This window comes from Salarias fasciatus, chromosome 11, assembly GCF_902148845.1.
Source record: "Salarias fasciatus chromosome 11, fSalaFa1.1, whole genome shotgun sequence".
In the NCBI taxonomy this organism is placed as follows: Eukaryota; Metazoa; Chordata; class Actinopteri; order Blenniiformes; family Blenniidae; genus Salarias; species Salarias fasciatus.
In genome coordinates this window covers 6575965-6591566 of record NC_043755.1, presented here as the reverse complement: position 1 = coordinate 6591566, position 15602 = coordinate 6575965, and the positions used below count along the sequence as shown (strand labels likewise).

The window sequence follows — 15602 nt, the reverse complement described above, 5'->3', positions numbered from 1 at the left end:
CTCCTATCCTCAGCCCATACATTCAACAGCAGGCTCATGGAGCTCTGGCAAGCCTGTGATCTGTTTAGGTCTGCATGCTGTGTGTACATCTGTTCACTACAGCAACATGCATGACATGTGATAACATCATCCCAGAAAAGCGCTCACATGAAGAGGTAATCTGAGCACAGTGCTGTTTGTTATCATCCATGTAAAAGATTTGCTGGAAGAAGAAAAAAAAAACAAACAAACGCATGAACTTCAAATGTGGATAAAATACAGAATATATCACAACAAAAGAAATCACACATCCCAGCAAAGACAGCATGAAACAGGCCTGCCTTGTCACTACCGATAGAGATCTAATGACGGAGATTAAAGGAGACAAGAAGACAGGTGGACAGGTGACAGGAGCCGCGGCTGCTGGAGGGCGGGCCGGCGTGTAAAAATAGTTGTGGCTGTAATTAAAGATACAGCGGGCACAGACGGGAGGCAGGCAGGGAGCCCACCGCAAGACTGATCTGTCAAAAAAGAGAAAGTTGTACTCACCATCTGGATGTCACATGACCTGTAGAAATGGTCTCACAGAGGAGAGGGAGCCTATGAGCATCAACAGCTGAGATATGTTCATCAGTATTCAGCTACACTGATCTCAGATCTGTTAATACTGAACAATAGGGAGCAGAGATTAGAAAAAAAAGGACAGATTTTAGCACCAGTATTCATTTGTCCTGCCATTGTCTTGCACCTATTTCGTCAAAAAGGAAGGAGGAAGATGTCCAGTCATCCTCCCCTGATGCCTCCATTTTTATTTATTATATTGTTCCATTTCAAATTTAAAGATATTTGCATATAAATATTTGGAGGAGGAGGGCATCTCAAAACAGAGGATTTTAGAAATCTTTTTTCTTTAAGCTGGAAGTCATATTACATTAAAATCTGTATTTATTTCAATGCTCACACACAAGATTATGAATTAAGTACTTTAAATCTACCTGTATCTAAAAAAACAACAAAAAACCTGATTTAAAAATGTGTCTCTGCATACACATTTGTTTCTTGTAGGGGCTGTGTAACAACATGATACAGCTCAAACATTTTACTGTGGCAGCTCTGTGCTTCATAAATAAAACATTCACATGAGCAATACAAATTTTAAAAGGGACAAAATCCTAATAGCACTGCAGCATGCAGTAGTAATTTCCCAGTTCTTTTACCCACATTTATATTTTGACGGAGATATTTCCTTATATTGGCGTCAACGGGACACATCATGTACTGAAAACTAAACTTGAAGTCACCGAAATCTTCTTCAAAAACAGCTCAGGAGCAACCGTAACGCAGCATCGTGCTACTAAACTGTTCTCCAAGGACGTCATTCTGGAGGGAGGGAATCCCCAGGATTAGAATAAAATGATCAACACTGACAGCATTTTGAAATAACAGCCGAGAACAAGTCCAAAGTTCAAGACAAGCATCCTCAAACACCAAACAGGAGACCCATCTCGTAATTATCTAACAATGTTTAATGAACTTTTATTGAGTTAGATTAATTAGATAACAGTATACAATTCAAATCACTGACACACTAGTGTCTTCACAAACATAAATGGACTGTACAGCAGATGCACTGTATACTGTAGCACTTTAGTGCAGTGGCCAAAGACAAATGTCAAGTTCTGAGAATGAGTGTTTAGTGATGCTGTGTGTATGCATTTGTGTGTGTGTATTTGTGTGTGTGTGTGTTTAACAGTAAAGAAGCTGAACTGCAAATGTAACTACTAAGTGAATGATGTGTGTGTCTGTGTGTGTGTGCGTGTGTGTGTGTTATATGTTGCTCATGTATACACAGTCCAGTCATATCAAACATTTACGACGGGCGGGCGTCCGTCTTTAGCATGTTCACAGCATCGGGGGAATCGATCCTCGGCTCCATCCATCCAGTCGCCTCAACCAGTCGGACAGCTGCAGGAACAGGAAGTCGCAGTGTTCGTTACACCCAAACAAATTAAAAATAACACTACAGTTTCCACTAATTCAGAGGAGCTTTTTGTTGTTTCTTAAAGGTGTTTAAACAGGGATCTCACGTCTTAATTTTAGGATGAAAAAAGAAAGAAATCAGATGATCTGTGGCATTTATTGAACGCAACAAGCAGAAATAACAAAATGCAGAGCGACGACATGAAGTTTTGATACTTTAAAAAGGGGAGTCTTCAGATATTTATACTTTAATTTTGTATGTTTGTGATGACTTTTTTCTTGCTTTTACACAAACACCTGCACATTTTTCTTGTTCGTTTTCAGACCATTGTTTCCCACTTGGTGATGTTATGAGGGATTTGCGTCCCTGTGCTGCCCTCAAGCTACATCGATGAGAAACTGAGTGTTTGCTTATTTATCCAAGCGGGATTCCGCGTATACAAAACTGGTGAAATTTAGTTATTTATCTAAATTTCAAGTAGACACTTATATCTGATACTTTTCCTGTATCCATGGATCTGCTGTGATGACAGATACTGTGGGATTAATATCATCCTATTTTATAGCTGCTACATAATCGGTACTTCTGTTTCTTTTCCCAACATAAATTCAACTTTTAAAACCTGGCAGTACGACTCGTGTTACGTCTGAGGCGCCTCTTACCTTCTCACCAGTCGTAGCGTGGACGGGTGGGGGGCTGGCGGTGTCTGGGGGACTCGTGTCGGCCTGGTGGGGGCGTGGAGCTGGGAGGGGCAGTGAGCGCCAGCTGCTGGCCCCCCGCTCGTCGATCGCGGCCGTAGTCCAGCCCGCGGGCGTTGGGGGGGGCGTACCTTCCCGTCTGACACCTCCACTCCTCGTCGAACGCTGCAGCCTCGCCTGGCGGGAACAGAGAGGCGCGCTCGGACTCAATTCCCAAAAGACTCATCCTGAAAACCCGGTAAGCCGCGGCGGGACTCACTCTCGTCGAGGTTGATGAAGTCTTGCCGCTCTTCGCGGTCCCCGGTGCGACGATTCCGCGAGCGCTCCATTATGTGCGCCCGATCTCCGATGTGGTGGCCGATGGCGAGGCGCTCCAGGCCGCTCTCGCTGTCCCTCATGGACTGCCGCGTCTCGCGGATCTGAGGGGGGAAGAGAGAGCCAGGCGGCGCGGTTCACTCCAACAAGCCAACGCTCTGCACTCTGGATGAACTCAGGGTGAAATGTTTGGACGACAGCGGTGATATTTATACTGTACATCTATTTATTGTCACTACAGTTACTGGTGATTTCACACATTAATGAGGCCAGAAGGCTGCTGTCATGCTGGGATTAACAAATCATTGAGGCCTAAAGTCCAGTCAGGACAACTCGCAGGGCCACTAATCCTCCTTATCTAAACATTTTAACAACCAAAAGTGACTCATACCCCTCCGGGGCCTGTTCTTGTTTCACTGGTCTGCTGATAAACTTTAGGAGCTCCGATGTCTGAAGAGGAATACGAGATCACTGTTGAGGAGGAAAACGTCTGACAGTTCGGTGTCCCGGTCATTCGTTCCTGGAATAAAGCAAACAAAAAGCAGTGTGAATTTCTATTCAACGCGGCAGTTACCTTTATTCTATTTGAAAATGATAAACAGCAGAGCTTACCATGTTCTCCATCATTTCTCCCATCATGCCAAACATATCCATGAACCCTCCACCCTGCAGACGACAACAACAACAACAGATGATCAAAAACAACATCCAAACAAATCACAGCCATGCAAGCTCTGAGCAAACTGGAGGAATCCTCTCTACAGCTTTTACAACATTTTACTCATTTGTTTTGAAATTATCCACCTGGTTTTAATGACAACTTAGTTTTACTGTTGACTTTTAAATCACTGGTCTTATCTGTTTCTGCTGGTTTTATTTAGTTTTTAAACAAACCGTGAAAAATCACCACTACATAATTATTAAAACACAAATACTGGGTCAGGGTCTAAGATTTGCAGTAGTTATAAGCAACCAAACTCCTGGAGACTTTACAGCGGACGGAAAACTTTCAGTCTGTCACAATTAAACACTGTTGTGTTGAAGTTAGTTCTTATCTTCTTGTCTGCATTTAAACTCAGGAAACCCAACACTTACACAAGTTGGTGATATAATCCTGCTGTGCCCCGTTAATCATAAACCAAAATACTTCAACAAATGCGTTTTCTCAGGACAGACTCATTATTCATTGCCAAAAATCATCGCTCTTTAGGGTGTTTTTCACACTGTTCAGGTTTTCTTTGCTTCAAACAAATCCTGATGAGACTGCCGTGTCAGTGCGTCCATTTGTGGAAGTGTGAAAGCTGCAGTCTGAACCCAGGTGAGCACCAAACGAGTGGGCCGAGCGTAATTGAAATGCAGGTAACGGTGCACCTTCAAAACAAACCCAACCGCTTGACAATCTAAAGAAACCCAGGCACAAACAGGAAATTAATCTGAGCTCAATCAGCATTGTGACAGTAGGACTGTTACTTTGCTGTGGTTAAAGGAGCCTATAGGAGCCGACACTCACCATTCCCATCATGCCGAACGGAGCCAATGGACCAGCCTGCAAGATACGACAATCGTTAGACTAATAATAAGAATTTTAAAAGCGTTTTTTTGTTTGTTTGTTTTTAAAGGCACATTTGGAGTTAGGAGATAGACGTTACCTGTCTGCGTGGCGCTCGGGGCGGCTGCATCTGTGGAGCAAGCTGAAAAGGGTCCATGCCGAACGGTCCAAACATGCTTCTCATCTGCTGCCTGTGAGCTGCAAATGGATCCCTGAAAGAAATCAAAAAGCTTTAAATATGTAGAATGCTTTTTTTTTTAATCTAGTATTTCTTTATTCTCTGAATGTGCTGAGTGTAGCAGTGCAGACTGTACTCACATTGGGGACGATAAACTGAAAATAAGGAGGAAAACTAAAGTCAGTTTTTGTGCTTGTTGTTGTTGTTCCATGAGCCATACTTATAAAAACAGACAGGTACAAATGCATCATAGAAAAAATAGAACACAACTGAATATTTATCTGTGTTATGGTAACATTTAGGAAGTGGAATGTTTCAAACATTTTCCATTTTAATTATGATAAATACAGTGAAAAAATGCAAATGAGAAATATTTTGAGATACAATTAGTTTATTTTTTCAACAGTTTTACTGTTAGTGAGAAAGGCTGTAGTGCCTGTGCAAAGGCATTTCATTTTTCTAAACTACTACATACCAAAGTTATTATTTCATCTGAATGGCATAAACTGTACTTGTTAAATGTAACACACCAAGAACAATGTACACAGACACTTCCATTGACCTGATCTGTTTAACAGCCTGTAATGACACTGAGCACAACACTTGCTTTTTTTTTTCTTCTTTCTTTACTTAAACCACAAAGAGTTTGATAAATAGCTCTAATAGAAGACACTCATGAGTCTCTCCGAAGAGCAAACTTTGGTATAACTGAATTATTTAAAATGAATAACAAAAGGCTGTGTGAGTGTGTGTGAGAGAGAGAGAGAGAGAGAACAACAAAAGCCAATAAAGAAGATTTACTGCTTCTGGTTTCCTAAGAAGAAAAAGCAGGGTTACCTGCTGCAATTATATTTTCCATGCATTTCACAATTCAATGTACTTGGTACATTACTCTGTAGGGTTTGGTGGATGAAGCCGTCAGTGACTAGATTAGAAATAGAAGGTTCAACCAGGCTTTCAATTAAGAATGGTGTATTAATATTATTATCTATCCACCCATCTCCCCGTCATGTCTTACTGCATGGGGGCACCAGTAATATCCTGCTCCAACTAATTGCAATAACATTTTTCAGGTGTGTCTTTATTGGCTTGTCAATCATTTGTGATGTGTGGAGATTGGCCCATATGGTATAGAAAGTAAATTTAGTATAGTATTATACTATTTAATATGCATATGCGTAAATTACAGCTTCCTGCTGACATTTCCTTCAGGAAACCTGCAGAAACTCATCAGTAAAGACTTTTTTTTAATCAGGTTTCCAATAATGGATAAAAGCATGGTAGTGACTTTACTGCCAGATCAGAAAAGACTAGAAAAGTACTGCTGATTGCACTTAAAAAAAAACAAAACAAAACAAGTTTCAATAGCTTCCCATCTTAACGTCATTTTAATGTAATGCTTTTTTTTTCTATTTACATTCTATCTTTCTGCCCTTTCAAACTGTTTCATTGACAACATAAAGAGTTGCCAAAATGAAGCAGTAGTTTCCTGGGTGGAGTTTGCATGTTCTCTCTGTGGCAAGTGGACATATTTTAAAACTGCTGGCTCTCATATAGTCTGAAAGAGTCTCTGAGTTTCACCCTGTGATGGACTGGTGACCTGTCCATTCCCTGCACTGAGACTTATGTCCAGCTGTACACTGAAATGCAAACAACTGGGGACCGTAGGAAGTTGTAAAAGTAATGCTACTGGTGTAATTAAACTATTTGTTGCATAATTCTGACGTAACATTTAATTTAAGTCTACCTTTACCAACCACATCAAACGCAAACATTGTTTGATTTAATTAACGATAACGAATTTCACTAAATCACAATAAGATGCTGTTGCTTTTAAAATACTCACTTTGTGCCGTTTTAAAGCTAGTTAATCATCCATAAACTGTTCTGAACCAGAAAATTTCATTCGAAAGCAGATTCATTCGATGACAATCAACTGATTCGATGGCTAAGCGAGAATGTAAAGCAAGAAAAAGCCGGAAAAGTGTCAACAATCTCATTCCAAATATCACTGGGAAGTTTTAAAAGAGTTATAAATAGTTGATTCCAGCTGTTGATCGGCCATCCAGATGCTACTGAACACTGACAGTTTCTTTTTGTTATTGTCTATCCAATATGGTGGATCACTGTAGGCCCCCACAGCTGGCTGGAGTAATCGTGCAAACCTGTTCTAGGGCTCAATGGGGGGAAAAAAAATCCCACCTAGGATGACTGGATGTGCCCACCCACCGCGGATATAACACGGGGACAGCAGTGTAGCTGTAAAACCGGGTGAATGTCGGTACTCACATCATGTACGGGTCGTCATCGACGTCGTTCAAGAACCGAAACATGCTCGGTGATTTAACTCAGCTGGCTGATGCTAGCCAGCTAGCAAGGTAAACAGTCGCGTAATATCGAGGATCGAACTGAAAAACGGATCCAAACTCCGAGCAGCCGGACACGGAGGACCTGAGAGCGGCTCCTTGGGGGAAACGCTAAAGTGCGGCTGCTGTTTGTAGAAGCGACAGACAGCTGAGAGTCGGTGCAGACAGTAATTTCCAGAAACCTGGAGCAAACATGAAAACGGAAGTCAATGCTCTGACAAAGGGAAGCAACGCCGCCGTCAAGTCAGCATCATAGCGAACTGTAGCTACTTCCGGAGCAGCGGCGCCTTCAGAATAAAGCAGCGCCGTTGTAAAGTTAGCAATGGAGCTAACTGCAGCTACTTCCGGAATAGTGGCGCCTTGAGAATAAAATATCTTTAAATGTGGTACAGAATGTTTTTTTTTTTAAAGAAACTACTTAATGATTGAATAATGAATTGTGTCAAAATCAAGCATGCTCAAAGAAGAGTGTCTGTACCTGAAAAAAAAGTGTGCATATTATCTGTGCTTCAAAATGAAGAGGCTTCATACAGCGGAGTGTTATTTCAGTGGTTAACAAACTGTCTTCATATAGAAATTGCTGTGCTTACAAAATAATGCATTTTAACCGCGTCTTGGCCTCAAAATAATTTTTTTCTGAAGATGACTGTTTATTATATTTAAGTTGAAGTGTCCTCACACATAATTCAATTCACCTTTATTTGTATATAGTGACAATAACAACAAAGTCACCTCAAGGAATTCTTACAGAGGAAAAATTCAATTTTTCCACAAGAACAGGAAAAAATGTCAACAGAACCAGGCTCAGGGGATGATAGATTTTTACTGTTCCAGATGGAGCTTGTGGACAGAAAAAGAGTGACAGATAGGACAGTGACAGAAACCAGCAAGCAAATAATTTGTTGTAAAAAAAAAAAAAAAACAAGCAATATGCTGCAGACTTAAGGGCCTAAGGCCCAGATCACAATCTTCTGTTGTACACTGTGGCTTTATTGAAAAATAAGACAGTCTTGAGTCTAACCTACTGATGGGATATCAGAGATTTAACCTTAAAATAGATTGTGCCAGTCTCACTGAAAGTTGGTTCCACAGGAGAGAAGTCTGACTGCTGAAAGGTCTGTCTCCCAGTCTACTGTGACAAAACTGAGGAACCTAGTCTACAAATAATAAAGACATAATTTTCTCAATGTTACTTTGCGTGCACATGTTCCTGATGTTTGAGATATTACTCAGGTGAAGAAAAAAAAATCAGTTCAACAGATTTGTTCAATTTAGAAGTTAAAGGATGAGTTATGGTGAAATGTAACTCCCAGGTTCTTCACAGTGGTACTGATACATGTTTAGTTTCTCTCTCAGATGTTTTTGGTCAAATAAATTATGTTTTATCTGAATTTAGAAGTGGAACATTTTGACTTCATCCAGGCTTTTAGAATTTTAAGACAATGTTCTTATTTAACAAACTGAATACTACGGTTTCATATAGTGAAGGTTAAAGAAGTGTTTTGTGTGAATTGGCCTATAACTTGGTGAAGCACCAGAATCAAGAGTGGACGTACGGTAAATTATAACAGCACTCGAAAGGCCTGTCGTGCTTAGGCTGTGATAAATTAATTTCTTCCAGTATTGTTATAATTGTTGAACTATAGAGTAGTCTAGTTGGAATAACAAAGAGCTCAGTAGGATGAAAGCTGTGAACAGCGAATCAAGCAGTTCTGGCATTTTTGACTGATGGGTTTGTGACAGCTGTGGAGAATATTTCTTCAGTTTTCTATCTAAAATTATCATTTTAAAAAAATCACCTGCATTCCAATTGCACTCTATACATTTCTTTTCTTACGCTACAGTATTTCTCCTTTGGTTTGGCTCATTTCTCAAAACAGAAATTACATTCTCACAACATGGACCAACGTGTCTCCCTCATTCAACACAGCTGATTGCAATGAGGCTCGTTATCAGGCTTTCTGCTGGACTTGGTCATGAATCTTCATGAGATGCAGGTGTGTTGAAGCAGGCAGACATGGAAAACATGGAGGACGTCGGCCCTTCAGGACTGAGTTTGAACGCCCCTAAACTGTCAAAATTAGTTAAGAACATACTGCAATACCATGAATGCCACACATGAATCTGTTGGTGTGAGGGTCAGGAGCCCCAAGAGGAGGGTGAAGGTGAGGAGGGGGATGTTCAGGAGGGTGAGGAGGATCTAAATCTGCACTGAAATAGCAAACTGCTCCTAGGTTAGGGTAAGGCTTAACTTTCTCTAACGAAGAGAAGTGTGTGAAGCATTAGATCAACCAATGATCAACCAAACAGCTCAAAGGTGCATCTCATTTCACACCTGAACAGGAGAAGGCTATTTTCACCATGGTTTTAGGAAACAATGCCATGAGACTAAGGGCGACAAAGAGTGTCATTACAAAGGACAACAACATCTTTGCAAACATCCAAACAGTCAGCATATGTCAACCACTGACAGGGTGCTGAAAACACACCAAATGGCTATGAAGCAGTTGTTCACTGTTCCATTTGAACGAAATGGTGAAAGAGTGAAGGAGCTGTGCTGCCAGTACGTACAGATAAAACATTTATGAGCATGCAGTAACTGGACCGCACAGTAAACAGTACAACATTGCACAGTGATATACAGTACAGTAAGAGTGACCTTTACACTTACTTATTTGTCTGTATAATGGAACTGGAAGCAAATGAAAATACACAACTTCATTTATATGGATGAGGCTGGCTTCAACCTGACAAAACACAGAAGGCGTGGTGGGAATATCCACAGAGCTACAGTGGATGTGCCAGGCCAGTGGGGCGGGAGCATCACCATGGCTGCTGCTGTCTCAGAGAATGGTGTGCTAACACATATTCTCATTATTGGGCCTTACAATACAGAGTATCTGGTCACCTTTTTAGACACTCTCTACAGGGACCTCATCCCTGAACATGAGACGGGTCAGATTGGAGATGATGAGCCAAAGTATGTGGTAGTTTGGAACAATGCCAGTTTCCATCACTCCCAACATCATCAGGCAGTGGTTTGGACTCGCAAGAGGATGCTGATGGAGTTCCTCCCACCCTGCTCCCCATTCATTAACCCCACTGAGGAATTTTTTTCCCCGCATGGAGATAGAAAGTACACGATCGCCGGCCACATACACAGATGACCCTTCTGGATGCCATGGATGCAGCGTGTAAAGATTTCACAGCAGATGCCTATAGAGCTGCTGGCTGAGACATTCTGAAAGATTCTTTTCATGCTGCATCACAAGAGAAGGTATCCATTGTGATGTGGATGAGAATTTGTGGCCCAACTGGGCCAACAGGAATAGGAAGACTGCACCTGTAATTCCAACAGCACCATACAGTTTTCCCCAAGATTGTCCAATGTTTGAATTTCTATTTTTATTTTTGTTTTTTTTGTTTTCTTCCTTTATGCTGTCTTTTCCTTTCTGCATTTCAATGACATGGTCTGTCCACAAATTGTAGTACAAACAGACTTTTACTGTTTACTGTTACAGTTTTAGTAAAACAAATCTTGTAGTCTCTTTCAATCAATCTTCCACATACACTACGGTGTAACAAAAAATTTTCAATAATCGTCATCAAAACTTCAGCCTTCATTTACATCAGAGCATCCCTCCAGAGTCCACTGTTATATTGACAACATGAATAAACAATTCGACTGTCACAATGATACAAGGACTTGTCTTTCTGATGGCACTGACATGTTCATTGACACAGATATTTCCTTTTGAGAGATGAACTTTGGATTTTGACAGGAAAATAATGGCTTTTGCAGGTAATCCATGGTGTTTTTCTACTTGTATAAATTGTTTTGAGAAATGCACTTACTGTTTTTCAAATGTCAAGGTTGGTTTGAGAAATGTAGCATAGCAACAGAGAAAAACTATATATTACAATATGTTGTACTCTGATCAATAGAAGCCACTTTTTGTGTGAACGAAAATAAGTATAATTTCCTTGGCAGTATGAGTACAGTGAGTGAAGCCAACACTTGATGAAGGACTGGGCTCAGACTGAGAGGTGGACATATGGGATATTTCAATGTTCCTCTGCTGTAATGACAAACCATCTAAAAATTTTAACTTGCAATACTCACACACAATGCCAAAATGATGCATTTTGGTTGCACTGAATATTTGTTTGAGAAATAAATGCAATTTTGACACTTGATTGAACTGTTTTTGAAGAGATATGAGCTTTGACAGGTGAACCGTGGTGTTGTGCTGGTGAAGACTGTTTTGCCAAATATTTTTTGAGTTTTAAAAATTGAATTCAAGAAATGAGCAAATCCAATGGAGAAAAGCTGTAATAAAAAAAATGTTAAATGTGAAAAAAAGAAACAAATTGATAAAAGCCAAAAAAGCATTTAAAATCGTTCCTGCTCAGAGTAATAGAGACACAAGCTAAATAAAGTGTCATCACATGAATGTCTCTATCTAACGATAGATAGATAGATAGATAGATAGATAGATAGACAGACAGATAGACAGATAGATAGGTAGATAGATAGATAGATAGATAGATAGATAGATAGATAGATAGATAGATAGATAGACAGATAGATAGATGTAGTATGTGGCATGTCCAGCAGGGGGCAGTGTTTACATTCACAGCAGGAACTGACGCCCGTGTGATCTGCGCATGCGCAAAGTAATTCAACCCTCAAACCCGGATGTAACCAACGCCTAACCTGACGGTGGAAAAACGGTGAGTGGAGTTATTGAAAAACCTCTTTTAAACTATTATTTTTTGGAAACTAACATATGGGAAAGTGACTGTTAGTAGCACAAATTGTCTACAGAAGTGAATGTGTAGTTTATTGGAACGGGTAGTAAAAAGTTTCCCATCGATCACTGGTTAGTTTATCGCCGCTGACATGAGTCCGATTCATGAAGTTGTCCTGATTGTTAAGCTATCGTCTCGTTACCGATAAGTTTCCTTACTTGTTCGTAGTTTCGTGATAAGTTTGAAAGTTCACTAACATTAACTCGTTTTGATAAATCAGGTTTAAATCACTTCAAGCCAATTCCCGGCTTTCGCTTATATTGGCTGTTAAAAATCAAATGTTGAGACTTTCATTTCGAAAAAAGTCATCTGATTAAATGTCTCATTTAGAAGTGATTTTGGGCAGTGTGTCTTTATCAGCGATTCATTTCCAACTATCTGAATTTTCAATAACTCTGGTATGCAGCTCACGCGGAAGTGTTCACTGTCATTAAAACGATGGCGTTGGCACATGCAATAACAAGCCTGCTGGAAGAGATTTCACAAATGCCAACCAAACTTCACTTCCTACCTAAATACCGCGAAAGTGGTTTTCAAAGTAATGCTCAGGAGCTTTTAAACTATATACCGAACAGTTATTGACCATGTTAACTATTTCCCGGAGTCCCTAGGGTCAGGGGAACAGGCACTGAAATACAGAAAAAACTTTAAAATCATAAAACAGCTGTTGAGAGACATGTAACTGAAATATCAGAAGGCAAGATAGAATTTCAAATATGCGAAAAATAATCACGAATCACACTTTTTAATCTAAAAGACATACAGTAAATGACCTCAAGAGTTTTTAAAAGCTTTAAAAAAGGCCAGATAGAGATGTTTTCTGTACAAGTCAACAAAAGTGTTGTTTGGAATAATACTTGATCAGAACAAAAGTTTTTAAACAGTTCTTGTACTTCAAGTTTTTTGTTTCAACCTTTTTAGAGTTTAAGCATCATAAATACTTGATTACTCATAAAGATGTTAAAATAATACCTTAGGATACATATTACAAACCTTAAAGCTTGAATCTGTCTGCTCTTCATGTTTGAGCAGCTGTGCATGAGACTGTCCTTTGTTTTATTTATGGATTCCACATAAGAACGATTGTGCATCACTTCCTCACTTTTTGTCTGGCATATTGTTTGTTGGGATGTTTTTCTTTTCTTTTTTTTTTTTTTTTTGTCGACACACTCAAAATGTTTCCTATTGTCCGTTTGTCTTTGTAGATGCAGACTATAAAATGTGTAGTGGTGGGAGATGGTGCGGTAGGAAAGACCTGCTTACTGATCTCCTACACAACCAACAAGTTCCCCTCAGAATATGTGCCTACGGTAAGAGTTAATCCACTATAACATATCATCATGTCCGTTTGTTCCATTCTTCATTTAATTTTCCCTATTATATCAATATCTTTTGATTGAAGGTTTTTGACAACTATGCAGTGACAGTGATGATCGGAGGAGAGCCCTATACGCTGGGCCTCTTTGATACCGCAGGTAAATGTTTTGTTTGGATCTCTCGTTCTTAATTCTGTTGCCTTTGAACTTTAAGAAAAACGCCCTTGTTCCGTGGCGTCTTGTGATTCCTGCTCTTAGGTCAGGAGGATTATGACAGGCTGCGTCCTCTCAGCTACCCACAAACAGATGTCTTCCTCGTATGTTTCTCCGTGGTCTCACCCTCGTCCTTTGAAAACGTCAGAGAGAAGGTCAGTTTTAAAATAGTTTTCTCTCTTTCGAGGCCCACTGTTCTGGTTTTAATACATGCTGTCTCTGATTTACAGTTACTTTTAGATAATGTTTATTATAAACATTACGCTAAATAATATTATCTAATTTTGATTACTTGTTTTTTGCACTACCCTGATTCATTACTGTAAGCTGCAGCACTTTTTGCATTATTGATATGCTTTTATTCCACTGGAGTCATTAGGATTACAGAAACACTCAGTCTTGGTTATACAGCCCTACTTTTACCGTGTACAGGTAAATGGATCAACCATGATACCAACCATTCTGAAATTCTAAAGATGGTGGTATTATTATGAGTAGAGAGAGAGTAGAGCGTTACTTTATTAATCCCAAACTGGGAAATTCTGGTGTTGCAACAGCATCTGTGGAAAGCAAACAAAAAAAAAAAACGTATATATATATATATATAAATATATATATATATATATATATATATATATATATATATATATATATATATATATATATATATATATATATATTTCAGCATAACATTATGTACAGTGAAGACTATATACATATGCCGTTTTCTGCTAGTTATTGACTAATCTCTACATTAGCTCTTCATATTTATTAAGTTTGTACATTCCAGATGTTTCCACCAATAATGATTAATAGATAGAATATTTAGTTGAATAAAAACGATGAGTTCTGATTGTACCCAAACAATTTGTTGGACATGGAGCAATTGTGAATCCCAGGTTTTGGTACTGACATAAAAAAGGATAAACTTTGTATTTCTTCTTCTTTGTACAAGTGAGCCAAAAATTTCTCATATGAAAAAGGACTGTTTTTTTTTTTTTGTTTGTTTTTTTTTTAGAAATGAAATGGTATCAAATTTTCAATGTCACTCTGTCCAATTAAAATCTCTAAAGTGTTATTTTTCTGATTTTTTTTTTTTGTTTGTTTTTTTTTGCTTGCAGTGGGTTCCTGAGATCTCTCACCACTGTCCGAGGACCCCCTTCCTGCTGGTGGGCACACAGGTGGATCTGCGAGACGACAGCAACACGGTGGAGAAGCTGGCGAAGAACAAGCAGCGGCCCATTTTCCCCGAAAGCGGGGACAAGCTGTCCCGTGACCTCCGAGCTGTCAAATACGTGGAGTGCTCAGCCCTCACACAGGTAGCCACATTTTCATCACACTTAAAAAAAAAAAAAACCAAACAAACAAACATGAAATCGACATAATCATTGGATCGGGCTGTCACACTTCCTGCTCTCCTTCACGCTCGGTCTCTCTCTTCCTCTTTAACCAGCGAGGGCTTAAGAATGTGTTTGACGAGGCCATCCTGGCAGCCCTGGAGCCCCCCGAGCCCAAACACAAGAAGAGGTGTGTCCTGCTATAGAGGAGCAACCGCAGCGAGGGATCGACTGGTGTCAGAGCTTGATGGAGTGATTCAAATCATCACAAAGATCAACGGCCATTTTGGGAGGAAAAAAAAAAAAAGGTCAGCCAAAGGGCGAGGGAGGAAAAATACCATTGAGATGTATTCTGGTGCAGTGATACACTGACAGTGTGCAGTAAAATGCAGCGATTGTCACTTATGTTTTCTTCTGAAAACTGTTAGAAACTGCAGTGTTTACTCTATAAATATTCAGGCGGGGCTTCCCTGCCCACCCCCCCCCCCCCCCCCCCCCCACACACACACACACACACACACACGCCTGCCACTGTTGCCTCTTTTTTTTTTTTTTTTTAAAGAAATGTCCCTTTAGAAAATTGCCTTTTACCTCCTCCCGTGCTTGACTGAGTGTGTTGTTTGGGGAAATATGAAAGAAGAATCACTTTAATTCAACATCAGTGCGTTAACGGAGGCACTGACCCGTCGGCACTGAACAATGTAAGCACAAGAGGCTTCTCATCACTCCAAATTCACGTCGCTGGTTACGTTCTTCCAACTTATGGTGACACTTCATGAGGCCAAATATGTTTCCACCCTTTTCTTTTCTTCAGGTGACCTAGATTTCTATTTTATTCTTTCTTTTGTGTATATTGTA

General features: G+C 39.8%; 2 protein-coding genes across 2 annotated transcripts; one reads left to right on the top strand and one right to left on the bottom strand.

Moving 5' to 3' along the window:
• Nucleotides 1–1486: 1486 nt before the first annotated feature.
• mlf2 (myeloid leukemia factor 2) lies at nucleotides 1487–7313 on the bottom strand. Its single transcript, XM_030103192.1, has 9 exons — nucleotides 6990–7313; nucleotides 4841–4855; nucleotides 4623–4734; nucleotides 4484–4519; nucleotides 3586–3639; nucleotides 3365–3493; nucleotides 2918–3077; nucleotides 2623–2835; nucleotides 1487–1944 (listed from the first exon to the last, which is right to left on the bottom strand). Exons 1-8 carry the CDS (start codon nucleotides 7031–7033, stop codon nucleotides 2627–2629), a joined length of 759 nt encoding a protein of 252 aa, XP_029959052.1. The 5' UTR covers nucleotides 7034–7313; the 3' UTR covers nucleotides 1487–1944; nucleotides 2623–2626.
• Nucleotides 7314–11719: 4406 nt separating this feature from the next.
• On the top strand, nucleotides 11720–15112 carry cdc42l (cell division cycle 42, like). The gene is made up of 6 exons (XM_030103206.1): nucleotides 11720–11800; nucleotides 13084–13188; nucleotides 13281–13353; nucleotides 13453–13562; nucleotides 14529–14726; nucleotides 14861–15112. Exons 2-6 carry the CDS (start codon nucleotides 13084–13086, stop codon nucleotides 14948–14950), a joined length of 576 nt encoding a protein of 191 aa, XP_029959066.1. The 5' UTR covers nucleotides 11720–11800; the 3' UTR covers nucleotides 14951–15112.
• Nucleotides 15113–15602: the final 490 nt, after the last annotated feature.